Source organism: Cervus elaphus, chromosome 12, assembly GCF_910594005.1.
Source record: "Cervus elaphus chromosome 12, mCerEla1.1, whole genome shotgun sequence".
NCBI lineage: Eukaryota > Metazoa > Chordata > Mammalia > Artiodactyla > Cervidae > Cervus > Cervus elaphus.
In genome coordinates this window covers 79,562,394-79,581,537 of record NC_057826.1, presented here as the reverse complement: position 1 = coordinate 79,581,537, position 19,144 = coordinate 79,562,394, and the positions used below count along the sequence as shown (strand labels likewise).

Here is a 19,144-nt window from a genome sequence, read left to right as displayed (position 1 = left end):
TGGTGGAAATATACATGCTACAGGAATCAACAACTGCTGTCAACCAGGTTTTTTGTTTTGTTTTGTTTTGTTTTTAAAAAAAGAGCCAGCCAGCTTACAAGCATGTGACTGGACCTGCATACCTAAACTCCACCATTTGCCAAGGCACCCCGTTTAAATCACAGCGATCAGATTTCCTCACCACCCTCTCACCCCCTTCCACTCACCACCTTAATTCCCCTGAGATTGGTCAGGGGCAGCAGCAATTGCCTATATGCTTTAAGAAGGACAAGGGCCTTAGGATCTCCTCCAGCCTTCCACAGCCATCTTTAAAAGCCATCGTTGGGACAGATCTTTTCATGAGGGCCTTGTCCCCTAAAGGCCACAAGGCATGATGGGAAGAACATGGGCTTCAAAGGTGTACAAATGTGCATACAAATCCTGACCCCACCCCTTTGAAAGTTAAGGGAAATAACACATATGGGCCAAGCAATATGGAGCCAGTAAAGTTGTCAGTTCTTTCTCTTGACAAATATGCAAGAGTATGCTTTGCAGCAGGTACCATTCTTGGCTTTGGGAGAGCAGAGAACAGGACAGAGTAGGCTCCAGCCCACAGAGGACTTTCATTCAGCCCTGGAGGACCTTAGAAGTCAGCTAGACCTTCCACTTACCATAGGAAGTGAGTGAACTGGGGCTCCAAGAGTCCACACCATGCAGGGTGCAGGCTCAGTCCTGGTGTCTCAAGAAGCCAGAGGGAGCGGTTTTCTTCAAAAGACGCCACACTGCTTCCCTCCAACAAGACATAATTAATCTTAGAAATGTAAACAGTATAGTAGAGGTCTGAGAGAATGAAACATGGACAGTGAGTGTTGATTGGCAGTAGAAGTGTCAAGATCTGAGAAACCCAATAGCAGGGAGTCCTAGGATGTGTTGGGAGTCAGTATTCATTCAGAAACATTTCTTTGACACCTGCATTCTGCCCAGCACCATGCTAGAGAAGACTAGTTCAGTTTGGTGAGATGGGTGCTACAATAAGTTACACAGTACAGAGTGCAGGAGGAAGCAGCTGGCTCCATTAGGGAATTGAAGGGAGTGATATTGATCAAAAATTTAAAGAATGGGGGTGGAGTATTTTCCTAACTAGGGGAAAAGAAAAGTATTGAAACACAGAATGTTGCAGGACAGCTAGAAGTTGCTATGACATAAGTGTAGATGTGATATGGGATAAATTTTCAGAGAAAGGAGATGAATACAGATCAGTGATTAAGATTTAAATTGTGGGCGGTAGGTTTCCACATGAGGAATTCATCTTAGACGCTGAGTGACTATTAAGGCAGAATACCCAGGGGAGGTAGGTGGTTGGAGAGAGGCCAGCTGGAGCTCCAGTTCAGCTGTGGAGGTGACTTCCCTAGGAGCCCAGCGGGACAGCCTTAGAGTGTACGGCCTCAGGGTAGCTCTGCTGGGGCAAGGAGCTGGGCTTTCACTCCCCACCACCACTACCACTGAGCAGTCACCAGCCACAGTGTGGCCCAGGGGGGGCTGGGCGTGGTAAACCAGGTCCAGGGGATCAAGGGCAGCCCTCCAAGAAGAGCTGCAGGTGTCAACCCTGAAAGCACATTGAAGGGGACGTTGGGTACAAAAATGGAAAGGGGCATCCAGGCAGAGCTGGGCAGAGCACTAACGCTGTTGGCTACAAGAGGATGTGAGCGGGAGAGGAGTGTGCACAATTTGTATTTGAGGAAGCTGACTGGGGCTCAGGGGTGGGGAAGATGGCCCAGGGGAAAACAGGCAGGCATCAGAAGAGCTGCGTGGAGGCTGACCAGTGTCCCGGGATGTGATGGCAATGGGGGTATGGGCCCAGGAGAGGTTGCAGGAGGCAGAGTCGACAGACGGGGCCTGTCGGAAGAGAGGGGGCTGCTGCTGGACTGCTATAGTGTTACCACAAGCAGGGGGGCGTGAAAGTAACAACAGGCACAGAGAAAGAAAGAGTGTGCTGGAGCTGTGAAGGAGACACCAGCCTGCCGGAGGTCAGCCCTGGTGGGACACAGGGGCTGCTGAGATGGAGCCCCCACCCCTACCAGAGCAAATCTAGGGACTTGGCCAGTCCCCAGGAGATGCTTAATCCCCTAAAGGAGCCCAGGGCAGGATGGAAAAGAGACTTTTGATTAGCATTTTAAAATGTACACTTATAAAACACAACATTCATGTAAGTCAGGATCCAAAAGGTAGTGCTCGCTTTGGCAGCACATATACTAAAATTGGAATCATACAGAGATTAGCATGGCCCCTGCGCAAGGATGACACGCAAATTCATGAAGCGTTCCATATTTTTAAACAAATGGGACCTAATTAAACTTAAAAGCTTTTGCACAACGGAGGAAACTACAAGCAAAGTGAAAAGACAGCCTTCAGAATGGGAGAAAATAATAGCAAACGAAGCAACTGACAAAGAATTAATCTCAAAAATATACAAGCAATTTCGTAGCTCAATTCCAGAAAAATAAATGACCCAATCAAAAAATGGGCCAAAGAACTAAACAGACATTTCTCCAAAGAAGACATACAGATGGCTAACAAACACATGAAAAGATACTCAACATCACTCATTATCAGAGAAATGCAAATCAAAACCACAATGAGGTACCATTTCACGCCAGTCAGAATGGCTGCTATCCAAAAATCTACAAGCAATAAATGCTGGAGAGGGTGTGGAGAAAAGGGAACCCTCTTACACTGTTGGTGGGAATGCAAACCAGTACAGCCACTATGGAGAACAGTGTGGAGATTCCTTAAAAAACTGGAAACAGAACTGCCATACGACCCAGCAATCCCACTGCTGGGCATACACACTGAGGAAACCAGAATTGAAAGAGACACGTGTACCCCTGTGTTCATCGCAGCGCTGTTTATAATAGCCAGAACATGGAAGCAACCTAGATGTCCATCAGCAGACAAATGGATAAGAAAGCTGTGGTACATATACACAATGGGATATTACTCAGCCATTAAAAAGAATACATTTGAATCAGTTCTAATGAGGTGTATGAAACTGGAGCCTATTATACAGAGTGAAGTAAGTCAGAAAGAAAAGCACCAATACAGTATACTAATGCATATATATGGAATTTAGAAAGATGGTAATGATAACCCTATATGCAAGACAGCAAAAGAGACACAGATGTATAGAACAGTCTTTTGGACTCTGTGGGAGAAAGCGAGGGTGGGATGATTTGAGAGAATAGCATTGAAACGTGTATATTACCATATGGAAATAGATCACCAGTCCAGGTTTGATGCATGAGACAGGGTGCTCAGGGCTGGTGCACTGGGATGACCCTGAGGGATGGGATGAGGAGGGAGGTGGGAGGGGGGTTCAGGATGGGGAACACATGTACACCCATGGCTGATTCATGTCAATGTATGCTAAAAATCCACTACAATATTATAAAGTAATTAGCTTCCAATTAAAATGTTTTTAAAAAAGAATCCAAAAGGTATACAAAGGTAACGTGAGAAGTCTTCCTTTTATCCCTGCTCACCAGTGCCAGTCCCAATCTAGAAGCAGCCACAGAGAGAGCCCATGCCTGTGGAAGCAGAGAGCTAAGCTTACTCAGAGATGAGATTTGACTGCATGCAAATCTGGGCCTCTCTTGCACTAAAGGGTTGTATTTTCCAGGCTCCAAAGGCCTGTTCTGGCCCTTGTGTCCTACACTTCTAAGCAAAGGGCAGCCCTGGGTCCAGAGGCCCCACCACTTCCCATGTTCTTATGCAGGTGCTCCCATCGCCAAAATCTTCCCTACCCTACAGGCAGGGAGAGTAAGAGAAACAGCAACTGAAGGCCTAAGGAATGGAGAAAAATGGCTGCAAGAAGCAGCAGTGGTGCCGAGGAGCCAGGCCTCAGCAGCCTGGCCAGCCCTGGGCTCCTCAGAAGTAGACCCACTCTGCTCCTGCAAGAGGCACGTCACACCTGAAGTGGAGTCCTCTTTCTAGAGCAACTGTCCAAGGGTTAGGGGTGCCCAGGTGAGGCCACCTGTGGACCTTCTATCCCCAGGGAGTCCCCAGGGAGGTCACTCTGAGCAACTGGCTGACACAAAAAACGAGAAGGTGATGGAAGCAGGGCAGAACCATGGGGTCTCAGATTCCAGCTTTCGGTCATTGTAATACATAATGCATAAGCTAAATGACACACCCACCAGTGCCATGGCAGTTCTAAGGCCAACCATCAAAGATCAAAACGTGGGTGGTGGCCCAGTTCCTGGAAATCTCTGTCCCTTCCCCAAAATAGTTGGAATAATTCACCTGCTCATTAGTCTGTGAAATTACCCAGCCCATAAAAACTGACACCCCATATTTCTGGGCTTCCTGTCTTCCGAGACAGCCCACACTCTGTCTGTGAAGCATGTTTCTCTCAAATAAATCCACTTCTTACCCATCCCTTTGTCTCTCACTGAATTCTTTCTGCAATGAGACATCAAGAACCCGAGCTTCATTAAGTCCTGAGAACAGGCCTGTGATCTCAATTAAAAGACCATGAGGGGGGACTTCCCTGGTGGTCCAGTGGTTAAGAATCTGCCTGCCAATGCAGGGAACACTGGCTTGATCCTTGGTCTGGGAAGATTCCACATGCCACTAGGCGACTAAACCTGTGCATCACAACTTCTGAAGCCTGTGTGCCCAGAGCCTATGCTCTACGAGAGAAGCCACTGCAATGAGAAGCCTGAGCACTGGCAGCTAGAGAGTAGCCCTGATTTGCCACAACTAGAGAAAGTCCACGAGCAGCAAGGAAGATCCAGCACAGCCAAAAATAAATAAAAATTTAAAGTGTGACTCTCCATAAACTTAAAAAAAAAAAAAATATGATGGGGGATTTCCCTGGTGGGCCAGTTGTTAAGAATCTGCCTTGCAATGCAGGGAACGTGGGTTTGATCCCTGGTCAGGGAATTAAGATCCCACATGCTATGGAGCAAGTAAGACCACATGATGCAACTACTGAGCCTGCAAACCACAACTAGAGAGTCTGTGTGTCTAAAGGAAAGATCTCACACGACACAGTGAAGATCCGGAGTGCCGCAACCAAGACCCGAAACAGCCAAATAAATAAATATTTTTTAAATGTTTAGGCTTTAACATTTAAAATAAATACACAAATAAAAAACTGTGGGTTCAAGTCCCATTCTGGGTTTAGGCTGGGCTCGAGTCCCAGTTAGAGTTACACGGTTTCGGCAGTGTAAATAGGGGGCTGGCTGTAAATGTCTAACCTGGAGCCCATCTATTTCCTGCCTCAACCTCAGCTCCCTGCCCCCTGTTCAGGGCTCTGGGGCCTGGGAGAGGCCTGCATAAGACAGCTGTCAGCTGTGGGGGCACCGGGGGCCTCTGTGGGAACAAGCCCTGGGGAGGCTGGCCAATGCTGCAAGCTGCCTGAACCTCAGCCCCGGGCCCTCCCTGCCCCACCCTTCCACTCCCCTCGGAACTCAAGCCTGAGTCATGATGGGTGCAAAGGGGACACAGAGACAGAGTGCTGCTTTAGTCAGCAGTTCCAGCCGTTCTGCTTCTTTGCACTGAATTCAGAGGTTCCACACCACTCCCTGTCCACTTCCTCCCCACCTCACATGAGGCCTAGGGTGCAGACACCTCTGACCACCCTTCTTCACCTCACCCTAAGCGCCCGGCTCTGGGATCTAAAAGATCTAAGTCCCAACTCGCCTCCTCTTCCCCACCCAGATGGGTGCAGCATGTCTTGCCCTGACCACCATGGCTCACCATTCATTCATTCACGCCTTCATTCTTTCCCAGGACCCCTACCACCACCACTAGCTTTATCTCAATACCCTAGGGATATTTAATTTTCCTGGGGGCACTTTATGTCTTGATGAAACCATCTTTTGTATGTATTTGCTTCTATAGAGTGGGTCTCCCCAGCTTGAGAATAAGCTTTATGAGAGCAGGGACCTTGGCCGTCTTCGTCGTGCTGTGGGGTGAGCTCTATTGGTACTCAGTGATTAGTACTCAAGGACTGACTAGCTGAATTATGTAAATGTTGTTGAGTGTTGTCCAGTGGTGCAGGCGCTGGACTAGGCGAAGGGGCACGCAATCAAAGCAGCCTTCTTGACAGAGCATGGCCAAAGAGAAAGCAGGGATGTGCACCCCCACGGGATGACCTGACCGCAGGCACCATAGGGCCTGCTGCTGGGGAGGCACAGAGGAGATGTGTGTTTGAGCCCCAAGCCAGGACTCCTCCCCGGCAGCTGCAGCCCCAACTCCAAGATCACTTCCCTGGGAACCTCACCCACTAGCATAAGAGCTCCCCCAGAGTCACACATGTCTTTTCTAAGGGCAGAGCTGTAATGTTACATTTGCCTATTAGATTACTTGACTGCCTCTCTATACTGTTGCCCAAGGTTCTATGGGACAGCCCTGCTCAGGACCATAAGCTCCATGCACCCATTTGGCCTTGATGCCTACCATGGCGTCCAGGGCTGGGGCGCCCAGTCACTGTCTGTTGAACAAAGGCATGGACAGGGAAGAGGTAAGGGCTGGATCCTCCCCAAAGCAAGCAGCTCCTCCTTCCTGGGACTCTCCTCTGTCCCCTGTTCTCATCTACCAGCCAGAGCACCCCACAGCCTCACCTTGTTCCAAGGATTCTGTTTCTCATGCAGGCATAGAACCTCAGGGCTACTACTTCTTGGCACCACTCACATTGTATATGCCCCAAACCCAAGGCATACCCTCGAGTTGTGCACTGGTGGTTGTCATTCAAGCTCTGCCAGGCAGTGAGTTTCTTGGCCACATTCCCAGCCTCACCACACTCTGGGCAATTTTAAGGCAAGGTTCTCGTCTTCACCAGCCACCATGCAGTACCTGGCTCTTGTAACAGAGACTAGTTCTGGCTCAAGAAGTTTTTCCAGCTTTTCAATTGCATTTCCTGGTTGCTTTCCCTTCATCTCTTCCCCTAGATCTGCCAACCTGAGTCAGCACCTGCCACGCCCTGGGGGAAATAGGATGCTCTAGATGGGGACTTTCCCTCTGGAGCCCTTCTGTCTTTGGGGCCCAGCCTTGGCACCCTGCCCTTCCCTCTCACTGGCCAATCTATTCCCTCTTCTTCTCCAGTTATGGGTATCTGGTGACACCACTGGTCATCGAGGAATTTCCCCAACCTGGCAGATGGAACTGAAGAGCAGAGAGGAGAGAAAAAAACTGTAGCACTCAGATAAAGTACGCAGGACCCCAGAACCTTGGGGAGGTGGTGAATATAAAGGATCTTTTTGGACTTTGAGTCATTCTAGCCCTCTGGGCCATCCCAAGAGTCAGATTCCTTCATAACTTTGGAGAACATTCTAGGCCTCGAATGTTCTCTACCCCATTTTCACAAAATTGTTGACCAGCACACATTTGGTTATCCCCCTCTTCCATGATGATGAATTCACCACCACTTATTTAGGCCCATTCTATCTTTGGACAGCTTTAATTGTAAGAAAGTCTGCCCCCATAACAAGTGTATATACATTCACTGGTCTTTGTTCTTTGCTCTCAAGATTAACAGAATCAATGTGGCTTCTGTTCCAACTAGAAGCCCTTAGAGTTTGAAGATCATCTGCCCCTTGAGTCTTCTCCCCCAGTTTGATATTCCCATGTCCTCTTTCTGATCATGGCCTGTTCTCACTATCTTAATTTCTCCCTCTGGACCTCACTGTTTGTCCCTGTCCCTCTTAAAATGGACCACACACTCCCAACAGGGTCTGACCATCATAGATCTGGGGCCTCTGCACCCCCATTCTGGGTCCTAAAGCTCTCTTCATGCCGCTCAAAGTCAGGCCAGTACTTCTGGCAAGGTGCTGGCTCTTACCAACCCTGTCCCAACCAGAATCACCCTGTATGCCCACTGGTGTCATTCCATCACCCACACATCATGCCCTTGTGCAGAGGATGGTTTGAGGACCAAAGAACCAGACTGTACCTCTGTCCCCATTCGATGCCATCTGGTCAAATCTGGACCCTCAAATTAAGTTTAGATCTGGATTCCATCATCCAGCATTGCTCCCAACTACATGTTAGCAGCCTTCAGTTCTTGAGAATGGCAGTGTGCTCAGCCAGCATGTCACTGAAAAGTGCCACCACCAGTAGAGACTTCCCTCTAAGCTGACAAACACACATTAACCACCATTATTTGGAGATGAAATCCCTACCAGTTATATCTACTATCCTATCATCCTACCACAGTTAACCATCTTGTCCCTAAACATATCCCGAGAGGGAGCTGATCCCTGCAGAACCTCTGTGATAATCACTGGGAAACCTGGTTTCCAGCCCTGGCTGCCACCAAATGTATGTGCTTTCATGTCACCAAGTGTGTGAGGGCTGCTGGGAAATAAGCAGGGGCCAGATGATCCATCGAGCCCTCTCCAGTTCTGACATCCTGTTCTGGTGGTGGTCGAGGTTAGAGAGAAGGTCAAGAAGCTGAGGGAGAGAAGCTTCCATGTTGCAAGAGATAGGAAGTGGGCACTTCTGCTCCTGCGTAGGGAAGCTTCAACTCTGCCCTTCCTTCAGGGTGGCAGGTGGCAGGCTCAGCTCTTCCCCCTTGCAACTCCTTTACTGCGACTTAAGCTGATCCCTGGGCTTCCCAAGTGGTGCTGATGGTAAAAAACAGAACAAAACAAAAAAAAACCTGGCTGCTAATGCAGGAGATGTAAGAGATGATGCCAGTTCAATCCCTGGGTCAGAAAGATCCCTTGGAAGAGGAGATGGCAACCCGCTCCAGTATTCTTGCCTGGAGAATTGCATGGACAGAGGAGCTTAGCCCAGACTTCCCAGTATTTGATTTCCCCTCAAGTGCCTAGGGTGCCCCCACCCAAACATCTAACCACTGCTCGCTTGATACCCTGCAGAACTATGGCCTCAAGAAGATTTAGACCATCAGTTCTGAGTTCCTCACAGTAGAACTCCCTCCCAACCTGGCTCTCCAGCACACCCACCCCAGCTTCCCAGGTCTTGCAATGCTTCACATCCCCACACCCTGGATGTTCGTTGGGCGCAGCAGAGCACAGTGGACAAGCTAGACAGAGGGAAAGTAAGGTGTCTCCTGAAATCAGATAGCCAAAGTTGGTTGGTTGGTCAGTATGTTTTAGAGAAGGACAAAACTTTATTGTGTGTATATAAAGGGTGATTTCAGTTGTCCTCTGAAGGGCACCCTGACTTTCAACGTGAGACCAGGCTTTATTACTTACAAACTGTGAGACCTTGGGCAGAATCTCAGTTTCTTCTCATCCTGGTTGTAAAGAAGTTAGTTGATATTAATATTGGCTTCAAGGTCACAGAACCTCTCTTCAGAGTCTATGTTTTCCTCACTCCCCAGTGAGGATTCTTCGCCCCACAGCCCCAGTCAGGCCCTCACACGCCTCTACTAGAGTTTGTTGGTGGGTCTCTCAACTCTGCCTCCCGTGGTCCCCATTCCCTACTGGGTGGAATTCCTGCCTGCACCCACACTGCCCTCTTCTGTTATTGACAACAGCAATTTTAGTCATCTGACTGGTTGATTGTTGTTGTTAGCACAGGATTGAGATCAGAGGGTGCAAGAAAGGGAATAAAATTTGAGTTAGATTAATCATAAGCTCGGTGTAGGGGCACTTGGTTTCCTCCAGCTGTGTGACCTTAGGCAAGCAGCTTAACCTCTGTGGGAGCCCACTGTATGCATGGGTCCTCACTGTGCAATCATAACAGGTGGTGAGTGCCTCAAATAGGATGTCTGGGCCCAGTCAGTACTTGGTTATTCTTGCTCTTTTCTCTGCACAGAAGGGAGTAAAGTCCCTTCCTCAAGCATCATTCAGACTGTGGCCTCAGACACCTGCCTGCTTCCCACTTATCCCACACAGGAGGCCAAATATAACTCCTGACACATCCTTTTGCCTTAAAGCAAGAGGCTTGTCTTGGCTCCACTGCTCTTATCTCCACAGGCACCTGGTTCAGTCTCTGCCAGCCAGCTAAGTCTGTTTGGCTATCTCTCACCCACCTTCCTGTCATAACATGTGCTTGAAATGCCCTTCCTGTCCTCTTTCCAAAACCAGGCCCCACCTTCTTGGAAGCAGATTTAAGACTCACTTCCTCCCTTAAGTCTGCTTGACGCAAACCTCCCAGTTTCAGGATTGCTAATCACGAAAAAATATTTCATGCCTCCTGCAGCCTTCCTCCACCCCGTCTTCTCCACCCTTTGCGACTATGATGTAAGATTGCACCTGTCACATCTGTACCTGTGGGCTGTCTTCCCAGATACCCGGTTGTACATGTGAGTGGTTATAGAGTAGGAAGCAAGAATAGACAGTGAGCAAAAACCTCAACCAACAAAACAAAAATGTAGCTGGTGAGGTGGAGAGAGGATTGGGCCAGATCAGACCTATGTTCCTCTGACCACTTACTACATGGGTGACACTTAGCAAGTTACTTAGCCTTTCTCTCTGAGCCTCTATTTCCTGGCATATTTGTTAAGAAAATCAGAAAATTACTAGAACTTCCCTGGTGGTCCAATGGTTAAGAATCTGCCTGCCAATGCAGGGGACACGGGTTTGATCCTCAGTCAGGGAACTAAGATAGCCCTTGTGGGGCAACTAAACCTACATGCCACTAGTAGAGAGAAGTCCCCGCACACTGCAATGAACACCCAGCCCAGCCAAAAAGGAAAAATTACGACTATGATCATTTACCTTACCCAGTACTGTCCTTACTCAGTACTGTTCAGGCACTGTCCTAACCACTTTACATAGACTTTTACATTTAATTTTCACTCAACACTAGCAGGTAGGTAACATTATTTTCCCTGTGCTTCAGTTTTAAATACTGAGACACAGTAGAAGCTCAACACAGATATTAAGTATCTTGCCCAGGTCACATAGCTAATAAATGGCAAGGCCAGAATTTGCACCTAGGCAGCTGGACCCCAGAGCCCCTGTTCCTAAGCACTCTCTTTACTGCCTCCCACATGTAATCCTGAGTGTGTGCAAAGCCCTTGACACAGTGCTTGTGACTGCAGTCCCAGTGAGGAAGGTGACTGCAAGCAGAGAAGGCCAGGACAAGTGTCTCTTTCCCTGTGACTTGTCAGGACAGAATAGACAGTGGACACATTACACACATTTCCAGGGCCTAAGAAAGGTGGGGAAGCAATATAAAGAATTTAAAGCCATATTTTCTTACCCAGATGTGTCTTATAAACATATATATGCCACATGGACACATACTTCTCACAAATACATCACACTCACACATACACAATCAGTGACCACTCTGAACCCATGAAGCTTCCACCAGGAAACCTTCCTGAGCTGGTCCAGGCCTCACAATCTCTCAGATCCCTAAATGTGTACAGCACTGACCATTAGGCCGAGCCAAGCCAGTCCTCACTATGTAGTGTTCTATTCATTCAAATAACTATCTAATAACCACTGAAAATCGGGACAAGGTATTGGAGAAGGAGGATCAAAAAAATGTTGTTCCTCTCCTCCGGGAACTTTGAATCTGCTAGGAGAAGCTAGCATACACATCAAGACTTCACAGTAGGACAGAGGAATAAGGGTTATCATTGACAGACTGAGGTATTTTGGAAAGCTTCCTGGAGGTGACACTTGAGTTAAATTTTAAAGGTGAACAGGAGTTATTCTGGCAAAGGAAGAGGTGTGGAGGAGAGTAAGAAAGAGGGAGCAGGTTAACATGCTTGGGAAACCCCAAGTCTATCAGCTGAAATGAAGAGTTTTTCATAGAGGCAGAACATGAGGCCATAGGGATAAGCAGGGCCCAAATGCCAAAAAGCCTGATGTGCTGACCCTGAGAGATTCAGAGTCTTTCCCAAAAAGCTTCATGGAAGGGTTTTTGGCAGAGACACATCACGATCGAATCTGCATTTCAGAAAGGGTGACTCAGCAACACAGAGATAAAGGGGTGACAGGGTGAAAATGAGGGGACATTGAAAAGACTTTCAACTATCTCTGGAATAAATGAACTGAAATTCTTAGCACAGTGGGAATGGAGAGGGTATTTATGAGATATCATGGAAAAGTGCGGAGGCCATCCACTGATATAGGTAACATGAAGGCCAAAGGTTAGACTGGAAGGAGAGGAGACAATGATACTTTTTGACTTCTGGAGTTCCAGGTGTCTCTTGGACACCCAGGTGATACCTAATAGACTTATGAATATGTGTGTGTCTTTTCCATTATTACAGTTCACAAGACATGTGGACTGGAGATACAAGTTTGAGGGCCATTAGCGTACAGGTAGCAATTAAAACCAAGACTGTGGATGTAGTCACTCAGAGAAAGTGTGGGCCAGGAGGTCTGTGGACTCAGGACTGAGCTCTGAGGAGCTCCAACTCCAAGCAGTTGAAGGCTTGGATCTGTGAACAAACATTCTTCCTGGAGCAGGGTGTGAAGAAAGGCGTGAGGAAAGGAGATCAACAACATTTAGGGGAAAACAGCGTGAACAGACGAGAAGACAGGGGCGAAACTGCAGGAGAGGCCAGAACACGGTGTCAAGTCAAGGAAAGTCAGTAGCGTCAAACACTGCAGAGGTCAACGAAGATAAGGACAGGAAACTTCATGTTAGGTCTGGCAACTAAGAGGCGGCCAGTGCAGCCAGAGTGAGGTCACTCCCGCGATGAAAGGGTGGGTTTCCGCTGTCGGAGAAATCTTTCCAACTGAAACGCAGTTTGAGCAGCTGGCTGGGAACTGCACCCCGCGCTGCTTTCCGGAGCTCATCAGAGACTCATCAGAGTCTCACACACCAGAAGGCTAACAGGGACTTGGCGTTTTCGAACAGAGCGCGCAGGGATCTTGCGCAGGCGCTTCCGGAGTCGGTCGGCTCTCCCGCAAGCCCCTCCCCAGGCCTGCAGAGGGAGCTGCGCCTCGGAGAAGCCAGGGCGTGACGCCGCTCTAGCCAGCGCTCCGACTCGGTGGCGGGCGCCGCAGCTCCGCGTCCCGCTCGCCTCCTCCCGGCCCAGGTGGGTCCGCCCGCGGGGGGCAGCAGTGCTTGGGAGCCGTGGGGCGGGCGGGTAGCGGCAACCTCTGGGAGCGGAGTGGTCCCCATCACCTAAGTGCCCCAACTCAGCCCCGGTCCCGGCGGATCGGGCTGTAGGCAGGGCCGCACGTGTGCAAGTCCAGTTCGGGTGGGTTCCTCCTGGACTTGCAGTGTCTGTCCCGGGACCCCTTAACACCCCAGGGGTCTCTGCCCGGGCTTGCTCACGGCTTCCTGGGGACAGGAGGGGCGGGGCTCCAAGGGGCGGGACTCCCATGATTGACATGTCTTTCGCCAGGTTTTGCGGGCACCACTGGACCCTTCCCCTGCCCTGAATCTGAGCCAGCACCATGGTGAGAACCCGAGCCCAGCGCCCTACCTCCGCATGCTCATGCCCTTGCCCTTGTCCGGCGTGGGCTTGCCTCCGTTGCCCGATATAAACCTGGGGCTCCGCAGGGGTGGTTCCGGTGGGTCTGCCCCAGCAAGTCAGCCTGCACTCTTGCAACCCGCCCATCCCTATAGCACGGGCGCCTGAAGGTGAAGACATCGGAAGAGCAAGCGGAAGCCAAAAGACTAGAGCGGGAACAGAAGCTGAAGCTATACCAGGCAGCCACCCAGACTGTCTTCCAGAAGGTGGGGCCCTCAGAGGTAGTCCCCTCTCACCGTGGCTCCCTCAGCATAGCACTTGGCCAAGAACTGCGCCTTAGAGTCAGGTTGCTTGGATCCACATCTATTCTATCACTTACTAGCTGTGTGTCCTTAGGCAAGCTACTGAATCTCTTTCGACCTCAATTTGCCCATCTGTAAAACAGGGCTAAGGGTTGCACTTACTGCATAAGGCTATTGTGAAAATCAGTGATTGCAAGATTACATATTATCCCATCAAGTGCTTTGTATAGTACTTGTAGTAAAGCGTGGCATTCACAGAACATTCAGTAGTTCTATTTATGTTATGGAGCTCTGTAGCAGAAGAGTGATGTGATCCCTGATCCTGCTATCTATCCTCTCAGCGCCAGGCTGGAGAGCTGGATGAGTCAGTGCTGGAACTGACAAGCCAGATTCTGGGAGCCAACCCTGACTTTGCCACCCTCTGGAACTGTCGACGAGAGGTGCTCCAGCAGCTGGAGGTCCAGAAGTATGTAGGGGTTTAGGGCCCAAGGAAGATGGCCACTCCCTCTGGCCCTGCCCGGCCTGGGTCCAGGGGTGGAAGAAGAATAGGGCAGCCAGGGGCATAGGCAGAGGGCAGTGGAGGGCTGGGTGCAGAAAGTCAGGGGTGAACTGAGATTGGGTGTTGGAGGGCCCTGACCCCATTCCTCTGGGCACAGGTCCTCTGAGGAGTTGGCCGCTTTGGTGAAGGCAGAACTGGGCTTCCTGGAGAGCTGCCTGAGGGTGAACCCCAAGTCTTATGGTACCTGGCACCACCGCTGCTGGCTGCTGGGCCGCCTGCCAGAGCCCAACTGGGCCCGGGAGCTGGAGTTGTGTGCCCGCTTCCTCGAGGTTGACGAGCGGAACTGTACGTTCCTGCAGATTCTGTCCCCCAGCTTACACCTGCCTCGTGTCCTGGTACTAGGGCCTCAGTAAGGTCCAGAGTTGGGAGGGATGGCCAGGATGGGCTCACTGAGCTGATGACACAAGGGATGATGAGGCCAAATGTGTCCTCCATGGAGGGCACAGAGGTGTTTCTTGGGGTCTTCAAGGGGATGCCAGGGTCCCAGCCAGGCAGCTCTTCTTGCCCTGCTTCTGAGATGTGCTGTCTGCCTATCCCCCCAGTTCACTGCTGGGACTACCGGCGGTTTGTGGCTGCACAGGCAGCTGTGCCCCCTGCAGAGGAGCTTGCCTTCACTGACAGCCTCATCACCCGAAACTTCTCCAACTACTCCTCCTGGCATTACCGCTCCTGCCTCTTGCCCCAGCTGCACCCTCAGCCGGACTGTGGACCCCAGGGGCGCCTCCCTGAGGATGTGCTGCTCAAAGGTGAGCAGGGTCAGGGTGTGCTCGAGAGGACTTTGTCGTGCTGCCCTTCTGACCCTGATGCCTAGGCCTGCTCCTGAACCTACCACTCGGGAAAGCGCCTGGCTCTGGGGATGCATAAGATCCAGCCCCTGGCTGCAGGGAGCCCAAGTGTCCACTTGGCCCCTGGGTAAGGCTGGCATAGAAGTCAAGCTGAAGGCAGGAAGTCCTCCAAGGAGAGGGCAGTCTGTGGGGGTAGACAGGAGCCCAGAAGGGTCCTAACCAAAGCCCCATGCCTCCTTGGCCCCTGCAGAGCTGGAGCTGGTGCAGAACGCTTTCTTCACTGACCCCAATGATCAGAGTGCCTGGTTCTACCATCGCTGGCTCCTGGGACGAGGTGAACAGTAGGGAAGAGGTGGGGGATTGGAGCCAAGAAGGAGTGGAAGGATATTTAAGGCGACCTGAGACTGTTTCTTCCCACAGCTGATCCCCAGGATGCCCTGCGCTGCCTGCACGTGAGCCGGGATGAGGCTTGCCTGACCGTCTCCTTCTCTCGGCCCCTCCTCGTGAGTCCCGAAGCCTTGGCTGAAGGGTACCGTGGATGGTGGGCCTGGTGCCGTTGGAGTGATGGTCTGTCTCTGTCCCCTGCACCAGGTGGGCTCGGGCGCGGAGACCTTGCTGCTCATGGTTGATGAGTCACCCCTGGCTGTGGAGTGGAGGACCCCAGAGGGCAGGAACCGGCCTAGCCATGTCTGGGTATCCCGGGGTTGGTGGGCGGAGTCGGGGCTGGGACAGGGCTGGGGTGGGACAGTCAGAAAAGTGGTGCAGCCTGGGCTTTCTCATAACCCTGTGCTCCCAGCTCTGTGACCTGCCCGCCACCTCCCTCAACGACCAGTTGCCCCAGCATACGTTTCGTGTCGTTTGGACGGCAGGCGATGCCCAGAAGGAGTGTGTGCTCTTAAAAGGTGAGCCAGCCTGCAGCCGCCACCCTTTGCAGCAGCCCCCCTCCCATCCCTGTCTTCCTGTCACGGGTGTCCTCTGCTACCCCTGCTCTGTCTCTCAGGCCGCCAAGAGGGCTGGTGCCGGGACTCCGCCACGGATGAGCAGCTCTTCAGGTGATGAGCACAGGGAGGCGCACGCAGGAGCAGGGCTCTGCACTCTGGGCAGCTGGGTGGGGTGCGGAGGGCTCAAGCAGATGTCTCAGACTGGCTCCTGGGGATGACCGGCACCGCTCCCCCACCCTGGCCCCCCTCAGGTGTGAGCTGTCGGTGGAGAAGTCCACGGTGCTGCAGTCGGAGCTGGAATCCTGTAAGGAGCTGCAGGAGCTGGAGCCTGAGAATAAATGTGAGGCCCGATTCCCCTGAGCTCCTGCTCCTCTAAGGAGGGCCCATCCTAGACAGGCTCCTCGCCAGGAGGATCCAGGTGAGACCTGCCGTCCTCTTCCCCGCCCTCTCCCCAGGGTGCCTGCTCACCATCATCTTGCTGATGAGGGCGCTGGACCCCCTGCAGTATGAGAAGGAGACCCTGCAGTACTTCCAAACCCTCAAGGCAGGTTGGGTCTGCGGGAATTGGCACGGGGGCAGCCCAGCACGCAGGGGGCGGGCAGCTGACACACAGTCCCTGTGCCCTCCTCTCCCTGCCAGGCTGTGGACCCAATGAGGGCAGCGTACCTCGATGACCTGCGCAGCAAGTTCCTGCTGGAGAACAGCGTGCTCAAGATGGAGTACGCGGAGGTCCGCGTGCTGCACCTGGCTCACAAGGTAGGGTGTGCGCGTGCGCCTTCCCCTCCCCCACCCCGCTGGCCCGCCTCCCTCTTCCTCAGGACCTGGCAGCGTCTGTATCTGCTCCCCAGGCCGCAGCCAAGACACCCACCGTCCCCCGCTTTGCCGTCCATCTCACATGCCCTTCTGGACATTTCTTCCTTGGCTCATCTATGCTTCTCTCCCTGGGGCAGACCCCAACACCTAACCGCTGAATAGCTCTCAGAGATTTCTGACAAACTCCTGACTCTGTTTTTCCTCTGTAGTCGTTCCTAATCGGTCTCCCCAACACATTATTTTTATCATGTCGCTGCTGCCCACCTTTGCTGCCACCAAACCAACTCCGGGCTCCCCAGGCCCTCTTCCCGCTAGTGTCTGTGTTCATCCCAGCACCGTGTACCCGCCCCGCCACAGGCCACCCCAGCCCCAGCACCTTTGTCTCCCCCGTGTCCTTGATCTGGAGCATGTACTGCCAGGGGTGGTGAGGTATGCTTCCCAGCTGCTCGCTCCTGTCCTCAGCTGGGGTCCCCCAGGGCCTGTGTGGGGCGCACCGGGCGAAAGCCTGATGAATGACGGCTGAGAGCTGTCTCCCCGGCCTCGCTGGGTATCTCGTCCCCCTCCTCAGGATCTGACGGTACTTTGCCATCTGGAGCAGCTGCTCTTGGTCACTCACCTTGACCTGTCGCACAATCGTCTCAGATCCCTGCCGCCTGCCCTGGCTGCCCTGCGCTGCCTTGAGGTAAAGCCCCCACTCCTCTGTCATCGTCCTGGGTTTCCCTTTCCCCTTCCTCCACCTCAGAAGTCTACCCACCCTACTAAGAGATGCCCGGGTCCTCCCAGCCCCCACAGAGGACCCCAGCATTCTCCTCTGTCATGCAGCCTGACCTCAGGAGCCCCTCCATGCCCTGTAAACTGATCACCCTGGGCTCCCCGGTGGCTTGTACCAGTCCCATGCTGACAGCTGCCTGCCTGCCTTGTCTTCCCTGCTCCCAGGTGCTGCAGGCCAATGATAACGCAATCGAATCCCTGGACGGTGTCACCAACCTGCCCCGGTTGCAGGAGCTCGTTCTGTGTAACAACCGTATCCTTCTGTCTGGGTGCCATTCAGACAGCAGGGAGGGCACGGTGCCACACCAGGAAGGGATGGCCAGGAGGCAGGGCGGGCATGCCCCTGGGCGTGAGGAGAGGGCATTGGGCATCTAAGCTGAGAAGAGAGGATAGCCTGGCCCTCTATGAGGCTGTCATTGACTCTCACTGGTAAGAGTTTTGTAGGATGGAAGGAAGTGACTCCCTCAAACCTGAGTTCACAAACCGGCGCCTTCAGATGTTCTTAGGTACCACATCGTATGTTTAAAGTCAGGAGGTTTTATATTCTTTAAAAAACCCAGAGTTCCAATTCTTCTCAAAACTTGGAAGTTGAAGCACGCTTTGGCCTGCATTTCCACTCGGGAGCCCTTGGCCATTGATGAATCATGGGCGCCTCTGCAGCAGGGGCTGGCTTTCCCTTTGGCCACAGTTTCCACCACCTCTCTGGGACCATATCCCGTCAGGGTCCTGCGCCTCCTGCCTGGCCCCCGGGGGCAGGTGTCTGCAGCCTGGAGCCCTGTGTCCTACGGGGAAGTGGCCGCGGGGCCCATCCAGTGGGCCTCTCAGTAGCGTGCTCGTTCTGCAGTGACAGGTGTTCAGGAGCAGGCGGATCTGGAGAACCAGCTTTCCTTGACTCCTTGACTCCTGCCCAAGGCCTCCAGCAGCCTGCGATGCTCCAGCCTCTCGCCTCCTGCCCCAGGCTGACCCTCCTTAACCTGCAGGGCAACCCGCTGTGCCAGGCGGAGGGCAGCTCAGAGCACCTGGCCGAGCTGCTGCCTTCTGTTAGCAGCATCCTCACCTAAGAGGCCCTGCCCCCACCCTTGCCCTTTAACTTATTGGAACTGAATAAACAATGAAGAGGTCCCTGAGCGCTGCGAGGCTGCCCCCGCCACCACCATTATTGCTGTCACCACTGCTTTTCTGGACAAGAAAGGGAGAGAGATGTGTCGGCTCCCCGGCTCTGCTTCCGTTTTATGCTCAGTCTTGCTTGTCCCTATCATGGAGAAGCAGAACCTCCATGTTGGGGGCAGAATCAGGGCCACGGCTGGATTGGAGTCTGCCTTCTGCTTTGGGGCTGAGCTGGGCCTAAGCTCCAGGCTGGCATCTGGTTGGGGTTCAGGTTCTAGTTGGAGTGGGGCTACAAAGCACCTGGAAGTCTCTCCAACTAGAAGGGCTCAGAGAAGTTTCTTCCGTGACCTGTGCCCCTTCCAGATACCTTGTCTGCCCTGGCTCTCCTTCACCAGAGCTGTTCCCAGCAGGTGTGGGTCAGAGTGCCCTGGTTCCACTCTCTTATAACAACACTATTAGTCTCCATGAGTAGCATGCCCAGGATAAAGAGCCCTTGAAAATACTTGATCCCACTTGATGCCCACAAGCTC

General features: G+C 52.2%; 1 protein-coding gene and 1 non-coding gene across 3 annotated transcripts; both read left to right on the top strand.

Annotated features, from left to right (window-relative positions):
- Positions 1-2,207: 2,207 nt before the first annotated feature.
- On the top strand, positions 2,208-2,311 carry LOC122705975. Its single transcript, XR_006344243.1, has one exon. It is a non-coding gene; the product is annotated as a U6 spliceosomal RNA (small nuclear RNA).
- Positions 2,312-12,812: 10,501 nt separating this feature from the next.
- On the top strand, positions 12,813-18,634 carry RABGGTA (Rab geranylgeranyltransferase subunit alpha). 2 transcript variants are annotated; one of them, XM_043920684.1, is made up of 17 exons: positions 12,813-12,955; positions 13,268-13,322; positions 13,492-13,602; positions 13,980-14,104; positions 14,295-14,482; positions 14,740-14,943; positions 15,233-15,316; positions 15,403-15,485; positions 15,574-15,675; positions 15,779-15,884; positions 15,983-16,034; positions 16,175-16,263; positions 16,379-16,467; positions 16,563-16,679; positions 17,305-17,418; positions 17,673-17,760; positions 18,420-18,634. In XM_043920684.1, exons 2-17 carry the CDS (start codon positions 13,320-13,322, stop codon positions 18,566-18,568), a joined length of 1,704 nt encoding a protein of 567 aa, XP_043776619.1. In that variant the 5' UTR covers positions 12,813-12,955; positions 13,268-13,319; the 3' UTR covers positions 18,569-18,634. The 2 variants fall into 2 exon arrangements, with proteins under 2 accessions (XP_043776619.1, XP_043776620.1); XM_043920685.1 differs by having other exon boundaries at positions 12,953-13,120.
- Positions 18,635-19,144: the final 510 nt, after the last annotated feature.